The sequence below is a fragment of the Epinephelus moara genome, chromosome 5 (genome assembly GCF_006386435.1).
Source record: "Epinephelus moara isolate mb chromosome 5, YSFRI_EMoa_1.0, whole genome shotgun sequence".
Taxonomy (NCBI): domain Eukaryota; kingdom Metazoa; phylum Chordata; class Actinopteri; order Perciformes; family Serranidae; genus Epinephelus; species Epinephelus moara.
In genome coordinates, this window is record NC_065510.1 from 32,959,806 (window position 1) to 32,969,318 (window position 9,513).

The 9,513-nt window shown below is 41.7% G+C and overlaps 1 protein-coding gene across 4 annotated transcripts; it reads right to left on the reverse strand.

Moving 5' to 3' along the window:
• Positions 1-291: 291 nt before the first annotated feature.
• Positions 292-6,356, reverse strand: LOC126390695 (piggyBac transposable element-derived protein 2-like). Of its 4 annotated transcripts, none has more exons than XM_050045111.1 (3): positions 6,262-6,356; positions 5,815-5,947; positions 292-3,862 (listed from the first exon to the last, which is right to left on the reverse strand). In XM_050045111.1, the coding sequence occupies exons 2-3, from the start codon at positions 5,927-5,929 to the stop codon at positions 2,217-2,219; spliced, it is 1,761 nt and encodes a 586-aa protein (XP_049901068.1). In that variant the 5' UTR covers positions 5,930-5,947; positions 6,262-6,356; the 3' UTR covers positions 292-2,216. The 4 variants fall into 4 exon arrangements, with proteins under 4 accessions (XP_049901068.1, XP_049901069.1, XP_049901071.1 ...); XM_050045112.1 differs by having other exon boundaries at positions 5,759-5,947; XM_050045114.1 differs by lacking the exon at positions 5,815-5,947 and having other exon boundaries at positions 6,262-6,337.
• Positions 6,357-9,513: the final 3,157 nt, after the last annotated feature.

The window sequence follows — 9,513 nt, forward strand, 5'->3', positions numbered from 1 at the left end:
GTTTTGAGCAACGAAACACATCATTTGGTAGAGTTTCACTGGGAGGGAGCAGGGAGATCTAGACACTGCTGAGCCCCTTGATGCCTGAATTTACTTACAATTATATAAAAACAATTATTTGTGTTTTTGCTTTCAAGCTGATGCTAAAATAAGTGGAGATTGTTCATTTGTCTATAGCACATAAAATAGATATACATTTAGGTATGATGCAAAGTAGTGACAACAGGTATAAAGGGTAAAAAGAATGGTAGAAAAAATAAATAAAGAAATCATATAACACATTTTCCCGTCTGAGGTATGGAGATTTTATTGATGCTACAAAAAAAATTTTTTTATAAGCTTTTCACTTAGAACTTATAAACTTTCATTTAGAAAAGAATGAATCATGACAATGGCAAGAAACAAAACAGTACAGTAAAGAAATACTTAAACATCATGAACTAAATGTATATCTTAAATGTCATCAAGCTTTCCCAAAAGTCAGATTGTTATTGGCTCATTTAAGGCGACTTTTAACAATAAAGCCCTGTTTCCACCGAGCAGTACGGTACGGTTCAGTTCAGTACGCTTTTTTTTCCTGTTTCCACTGTGAAAAATTGTGGATGGTACCAATGGAACCGTTCAGTATCGTCCCCATTTTTGTTTACCTCTCTGTTGGGGTACCTAGTAGTGATGTTATGTGCTGTGCCGATGCTTCTAAGCGTGCGTTGAGTAAAGCCTGATTTATGGTCCTGCGTTAAATCAACGAAGTACCTACGTCGTTGCCGTGACGCCGTCGTGAACCCTTCGAACTTCTCCGTCGCTCCATTTCGTCGCGGTGCAATTCACCGCCAGAGCGGTAGGAGGCTGCGTTCCTTTCCTGAATGGTTATCGTCGTCTCTAGTTGATTCTTTGTTTAGCTTCCGGCTTTTCCGGTCACAGAGAAATGAACGCGGAGCACGGACAGACGGCTCCGTCCGTATCCGTATCCGTATTGAACGTTGAGCATAAATGGGCCTTAATACTGCAACATCTACATCGCAACAGAAGATGTTTAAAGATGGCGGGGATGGCGCAATCTGGAAATACGGAACCGGAAATGCGTTGCTACCAAGCAAACCAATCACAGCCCTCTCGGTCTGCGCTGGGTCTGCGTTGCCTCGACGTGTAGTTACATTTTTGGGGAGGTGCACGTCAGGCTACGCCGGGGGCTACGGCGAGCCTTCTGCATAGCCACATACCCTACGACGTAGCGACGTCGTTGATTTAACGCAGGACCATAAATCAGGCTTAATCCAGGAAGTGTTTCCGCGATGTGCGTATCGAGGCTTGTATAGTTTCAGACGAGTGACGTCATTGATGACGTCCGAAGCCTCGCTGTCAGGCTGTACCATGTGACTGGTTCGGGAAGTGGTTCAGATCTTGGTGCGAGGTTTGCACAGAAGTGACACAGAACACGAATATTACCCCTTTGCCATTATTATATTACATGACACTACACCACAATACAATTTTTAGCCAAATGATTGGTTTATACACACAGGATGCATTCACAAAACAATAACAGTTTATTGTACATTTATTTGATACAGTATAGTCATAATATACTCACTAGAAAATACACTATATTGATAAAAAGAAAGTTATAATATTATTATTATTATTATTATTAATAGTTATTCCCAACACCCATTACTGACACAAAATACCGTGTATCACAGATTACGTGGTTAAGGTCACAGCTGCCTGTTTTACACACTTTGGCCAGCAGGTGGTTTCGTGTGCACATGAAGCCTCGAGAAATGAACCCTTTTCTTAACCAATTTGCTGGAAAGCTTCAATGCTTCATGAGGCTTCATCTCACCATCACTTGTACCTAGTACACAGATCTGGTAATAAAATGTGGAGCTAGAAACCCTGCAGTCTGATTGGTCAGTAGAGGACAGTCACTCTGCTCAGGGCTGAGTTGCGGCTGGTTTTATGTAACCTCTGATCATACATCAGAAAACTATAACTATAAAATGAAAGAGAAAAAAATAGCTTCATTCATTGGGCTGACTGTCGACATGTTTTAAGGTGGAACATTTACTTGAAATGTTACTCAGTGCATGAGTTGATGACATGAATCAATCAGCACACCTTAAATTTCACCATGACATCTTTACTCCTACTCTGTCCTTGTTTCTCCAATGTGGAGAGCAAGCATGTCACTTGAACTGTCTTTGCATGAAACAGCCTTACTCGTGGAATTCACGAAAGCAGTTCTTGTTTTTGTTGAGGCACAGGTGAACGTTGCACTTTGCACATTTGAACACAGTCTGGCCCTTACAATTTGGGAATTTGCAGCGTTGCCGCTCTCTTTCAACCACTGGCCAGTGACCCACAGCATCTGAACGGACTTCCTGTGTTGGAATAGCCTTAGCTGGACCTCGGCGCTTCTTCTTTTCAAACTCCCTTTCAACATCCGATGAAGGCGGCCCCCTCTTGTTTTTTGACAGATCCTTGCCTTGCATGCAGAGCGCCTGTGCAATAGATGTTCTGAAAGCAAGCAAATCCATCTGCTTCTTTCTCGGAACACTCAGTGACTCACAATCACGCCGATACAACAACCAGCTGTTGACAATGACCATATCCACAAAGTGAAAAAAGAACCTATGGTAGTACTTTTTTGACCTTATGTGGATGCGGTAATCTGCAATCAGTGCATCAAGAGCATCAACCCTGCCCATGAACTTGGTGTACAGGCTGATGATACCTGGGCATTCCACAGACACTTTCTTTTTCAACTTTCTATCCCATCTTTCTATGTTAGAAACAGGCCGGGCACTGGCAAAGGTGCTGGCAACGATCACACCGCTGTTGTCAAACCATTTGACTGCTCTTATTTCCACATTGTCTACGTCAACCTGTTGCTCTTCAAATGTCCCTCTTCTCTTTTTCTTTATTTCTGTGTCTTCACTGAAACTGCACCCTTTCAGGCAACTTTGCTTCACAGTACCAAGGGCTGGTATCCCCTTGTTTGCAAGAGCAACAAACAAATCCAAGGAGGAAAACCGGTTGTCAAAGCACAGCAAGTGATTGGCAGCATCATGAATATCTTGTGCAAGCTTTAGCACAATGTTTCCACTTGCCCCAATGTCTGGTTGTCCTGGTGCAGGACCAATTTTCCCTGCAAATATGTCAAATGAATGCACCAGGCCTTCTGTGTCACAAAGCACAAAGATTTTGTATCCCCATTTGTATGGCTTCTCAGGGATATACTGCTTTAGACTTGATCTGCCTTTGAATGGCACCATTTGCTCATCAACAGATAACATTTGAGCTTGAGGGAGAGCCTGAAATTTGGGGAGAAGTGAATCAATAAGTGACCTGACTTTGAAAAGCCTATCACCGTTATTGGGTGCCATGTTGTCACTGAAATGAATGAAATGTATTATTTCTTCCCATCTGTCTCGGGACATCACATCAGCCACCTGTGATACTCGACATGCACTGGACCAGTACATTCTTGGCCTAGGTAAATGCAAAACACTCATGTACACTACAGTGCCAATAAACTGCTCCAGTTCATTGTGATCCAATTTGAGGGCACAATTTTGATTTTGTTGTGTGCAATACAGATTGCTTTGTTCTACAATACTACCCAAAAGATCAGCATCAAAAAAGTCTCTGAAGTATTGAATGGGCAGTCTGACTTCATCAGCACCCAGAGGAGCACCTTGCCTAACTGGATCGTCTGTTACAGAGTTCTCTTGCTTCGCCATCTTCCATGCTACCTTTAGTCTTTTTCTTTTTGTAGTAGCAGCTGATTTCCTTCTTGCAGTAGTAAAGTCTTCATCACTGCTGCTGTTGTCAGCACTCTCACTACTGCCGCTTTCATAACCTGGTGCAGAAAAAAAAAAATCACTTTAGAAAAGTGCAGACATTTTTATGTACATTATATAAACATCATGTACACATGGTTACATTCACAAACATATGGCCATATGTAAACAACAAAAAAGCTGAAACTCTTCAAAATGATAGCATTATTACTGCTGCTTTTATTTCAGATTATTTATGTAGCCTGCCTTAGGACAGCGTGAAATGGGGAGGATGACACGCAGCACAGGGCCGCAGGCTGGACTCGAACCTGCGACGACTGCAGCGAGGCAGCGCTTTTGTACACGTACACTCAGTACACACTGTCGCTGGTTCAGTGCATAGTGCTGACCATAGATATATATAATCATTAGAGGACTCATTCCTGTGGCTACTGTGCGTCAACGGCGCCGTCATCTTGGGGAGATCACGGCCGGCTGGCTAGTACGGTTGTGTATGGAGAGAAGTCTTCAGCAAACTTGGCGTGCACACTCAAAAGTCTCAAAGTGGAATTGGGAACAAAAAAATCATGAAGCACAAAATACAACACAACATCAAAAGATAGACCAAAATATATTTACAAAGTTTCTTAGATATTTTTTACATTATATTTTTTACATTATATTATATGTATATGTATATATATATATATATATATACACATATATACACATATACACACACATCCAAATTTTGTTACCGTTAAACCTTCCCCACATTTTCCCGGGGTATACGGTATTACCATGACTAATTAATAATCACTTTAAAGGGCTCAGAGGGAGTCGCCAAAATGTCGGCTTGTGCCTATACCGTTCAGAGACAGAATAGCAAACATTACATAGGCCTAAGAATACTGAAAAATAACAACAAAACATGTACAACATTAATAACTTTTATTAATAAATATTTAAAAAGTGCAAATGCAGCAGTCAACCAAACAGAATGAAATAACAACACTGTCTGTGGGCTACAGTCCACTCCAAAAAAGTAACAATAAATAACGGCAGTAACGATAATGTGTGCTATACAGCGTATCGTCAGACCGCAACGGGTACTGTCCAATGGTTTATTTTTAGAACCTATCAACATAAATCAAATACATTAAAAGCACATAAGCACTTAGAAAAACAGAACAATAAATAACAAGGCATAACCGAAAATGGGCATAGGCTATATAGGCTATATAATCCCATCCTGAGAATGCAACGGGAGATACTGTTGGTTAGTTTATTTGTAGAGCCTACCTTTAGTTTGAAAAGTTCACCCTCTCCAAGTCCGAGCTTTTCTGTCCGTCAGAACAGGCTACTCCTCATTGAAAATGACATAAAAACAAAGTATAATGATAACTATAGCAGCATCCTATGCTTCAAAACTATTCAAGGTTTTTCGCCAGAAAAACCAGCATGTTAACTTTTTCCAGCTGGAGCAGCGCACGTGGTGGATTGACAACTTCGGCCGCGGTGCTGAACACCCGCTCTGATGGAGAACTCATGGCACAAACGCACAGGTACTTTCGGGCATGTACACATACATACATATACATTCTAATCTTTTTAATTATATTTAGACTATTCGATGTATCACTGAGGTTGCAATGTTAATCTGAACCAGCTCTCTGTTAAAAGGGACACACGCCCACAAACCATTTAACGCTGAGGACGGCTATTCGTTCGACTGCTGCTGTGCAATCCACTATATTAAAAAGTATTACACTTATCAGTGAGTGCTGTCGGGTTTTTGTGCTTTGCTGTAATTTTTTGGACTGGCACCCAATTACACTTTGAGACTTTTGAGTGAGCACGCCAAGTTTGCTGAAGACTTACACAACAGTACCAGCCAGCCGGCCGCGACCTCCCCAAGATGACGGCGACGTTGACGCATCGCTGAAACGGGCCGAAGCCGTCAACAAGGCATCTACCTTAATGTATAAGATATCTATAGTGCCGACGCCCCTACTACTGCCGTTTTCATCACCTGGGGTACGAGTTTTGTCTTCATCGCTATCCCCACTGTCACTGAGACAGCTGTCGTCACTTTCGAGTGGTGGAATCCCGATATGAAATCCACCTGATCGCTTCCCGTCCAACATTGATGCGTTGATTTTGGTCTGTGTTACAAAAAAAGGGCAGAAATGACATTTATATCTCAGCACACTATCTTAATAATGATTAAAGAAAAGTAACTAGAATTGCATTTCCTACAGAAAGTGCACGTGAGTGCTGAAAGCCATCTAAATACAGCATTATTTATATGCTGCTGTTTTGGACTAATGTAGCCATTATGGACGAACGTAGCGAATTAGCAACAAACCGAAATCTCCAAATAACGTAAAAAATATTCGTCACATGAAGTCTATTCCAACATGGCAGCTGTAGAAGCAAACAAGAAACTGCTACGTGTGTTTATCTTAACACAACCTACCTCAAATGGGACAATTTCTCCAACTTTGCAGTCTCCACACACACTGGTTGCTAGTCAAAGCGTGAACTTCCATGAACCGGATATAGTTCCCACTCAGACCGGTCCTACCAGAAACTAGTGCTTGCAAAAGGTTCCTAGGTGCGTACTGAATATGCACAAACTGGCAGCGGGGGATTACAGACGCTATCTCGGCTACAGTCTGAATCATTTACACATACTACCCACATTGTTATGATAGACAGCTGGTTGAAAATCAGCAAAGTATCCTTTTAACTAAATTAAGATTGAACTGAACTCCCCTCTGGGTGGTGCCCTAGGCAGCTGTCTATGTCGCCTATAGGAAGTTATTATGAATATAGAAGACTGGGGTAGTATCGCGCAGCTACCAGGTGTAAATGTCTAACTACATTCAGTTAACAGAGCACTCAACAGAAAACAATCATGCTCATCATTACTCATCACCAGAAGAGGGAGGGTTAAAGATAATGACCAGCATGACCAGTTTCAGTATATCCCTCTTCTCTTGCTTGACTCTTAGTGTTGTTCAAGGATGAGGTGAAGCAAAGACATGTGCCTGCTGCAGTCACTGGCAAGATGTTGTGTGTGTAGACAGTGCCTGGAGCAGAAGAGAGAGATAAAGAGCATATGAGATTGGGCTAAAAGAAAGCAAACACAGACTTAGCCCTAAGGGAGCCAGGGGCTTGCTATGCTGTGACAAGCACTAGCAAATTTCTCCTTTTTTTCTCAATTTCTCACAGTAACAAAACATACCAATAGTTTTAAAGGAAAGTTCCAGTTAATTGCAACCAACGTCTTATCGTATTAGCTTTGGCATCATTTCTCTCAGTTAACAGAGCACTCAAAAAGTAATTACTGAAATTTGGAAACATGCTACGACAAAGACAGTAGGGAAATAAACAGTTAGACATATAGACAGGTTGTAAACAAGCCAAGAGTTTAGTCTGGTTAATGAAACACATGCTTTAGTAGGAGGTAAAAATGAAAGAGGGTGCACCTGAAATGTCAGTGTCAATCCGTCATTGTACAGGGAAGCTGTGTGCATGCACAGTTTGTTTATCCTGGGGTTTGTTTAAAACTATTATCTCTGTATGAACAGATATCTACATATATATATATATATATATATATATATATATATATATATATAAAATCTGAAGACACCTGCTGGACATGATTTCAGTAACAGAAGCATTCAAGTTTACGTTTGTGGTCCGAGTAGTGTTGATCAGTTACATCTGAGCAGGTTTTGGTAGCATGCTGGTAAACAGTTAGTGTGAAGAGAAAAAGAGGCGCAACGCATCAGCTGAAATGCAGTCTTGGAACCCAGCAGCTATCATCTGACAATAATCAAGCTTTTTATTAGCATTTTTCTATTTATCTGCTTTTATGTGCAGATAAACACATAGATATATGATTATAGAGATTCACCTAAATGATGTTTAAACCTGTCTCAAGTTGCTAATTGAACTGTAAACAATGACCTGCACACAAAAGAGGAAGTCGTTACAGCTCTGGAACCCACAAAATATTTTAGCCATTTCCCCCAGACGCTTATCATCGTCTGGGTTTTGATGTTGGTTCAAAACCTGCATGACTGTCTGATACTCATGTCCCTTGATCTTTCTGACTTATTATTTTAGCAATGCCACCGTGATCCCAGATCTAAGCAATTAACTTGGTCACTAGAATATTGTTTAAGTGGAGCTTGGAGAAAGTAACAATGGCCAAAACTATGACAGTAAGATCCATATTGTAATGAACCAGAACTGTCTTAACCCAGAAATGAGAGAGAGACAGAGTGTGTGTGCTTTGAAGGTGACTTCCAATAACGAGATGCATGTGAGCTCCAATATTACACCAAATGAAACAAGCTGGCACAGGGTTAGGCAGACAGGGAGAGAGACAGACGTTTCAGTTTTCTAATTTTCCTACCCGTTTAGCACAGAGTGGTATCGGCACCAAGGCATTCAGCCCCTTGGTGGTTTCACAGCCCTCACTTTGGACCATCTGTCCCCTGCTCCCGATGACTTTTGAAAATCCTGCACGCCCAGGTCAGTGGCAGCTAGCAGTCACTGCTGTGGGTGGTTTTTGAGATTTTGAAAAGGGGGCGCATATTTGGAGGGCTGATCTTCAAATGCTAATTTTCAAGTCTCTCGAGTGCAATCAGGCTTTGAATCCTGCTGCACTACGGCAGTGATTAGAAACAGGAGTTCTCTCTGAATATTTCAGGAAGCCAAGCCGTTATATTTTCAGAGAAAGTTGCTTTGTTGCTAATTGATTGGGAAATCATTTTGGTATTTTTCACATTTATAAAGGGTGAAAACAAGTAAGCAAGTAAATTAATTTCATTAAATAGTGATGAGTCTGGGTTTAACAGACAACCCAGACACACACGTTGATAGATTTCAAAGCAATTGCTTAATGATAGGAACATTCAGATGTGTTTACCTCTCAACTTAGCTGGAGCTTTCATCATTCCTGTGTAAGAGGGTGAATGAAGTGGAGCAGGGTGAAACACAGTCTGGGCTGATACAATGTGTCTGGTAGGAGAGGTGCCTATCCCAGCTGACACTGGGCGAAAGGCGGGGTACACCCTGAACAGGTCACCAGACTATCACAGGGCTGACACATAGAGACAGACAACCATTCACGCTCACATTCACACCTAGTAACCACCAACAGTAACTTCAAGTAACAAAATATTTGCTGCCTATTAGCTGCTGGCTGATGGGTCCAAACTGCCAAACAGGAAGTGAAAGCCCTCGCTGGGCTCAGACTGTACCATTTTGAGTAGAGTACAAAGGAGCGTCATCCTACCCTTTCGTACCCCCTTTCACTGTCTGAATGATATACCATCTGCCATTTCCATGCATACTCAGTCATAATTTCATGCTTTCATTGTCATTTGGGGCTGTCAATTGAGATATCAGCTGGTCTATCAGTCGATCACATTTAGCCAACAGTACAGCGACACACCGTCAGTGTCAGCCTATCATCTTGCTGCTGTCTTTTAAAATATGATTCTCTTTCTGCTTTTAGTACATTCATGCTCTAGTTGTGCACACCCTCAACCTCTCCATCACTGTCTCGACTTTGCAGATGCAACAGCTTCATCAGCCTACCAGTCTCAGCAGAGTCATCAGCCACCATCAGTGTCTGGGCTTCTTAAGGGGAATTATCATCCTGCTGCTCAGGGATGATGCCCTTCAAATACAAAATCTCCCCGTGAAG

Coding starts and splice junctions, on each gene's coding strand:
- LOC126390695 (XM_050045111.1), bottom strand. CDS start 5,929: ATGTTGGACGGGAAGCGATCAGGTGGATTTCATATCGGGATTCCACCA. Junction 3,863..5,814: donor AGACAAAACTCGTACCCCAG/GTGATGAAAACG, acceptor TTTCTGCACCAG/GTTATGAAAGCGGCAGTAGT.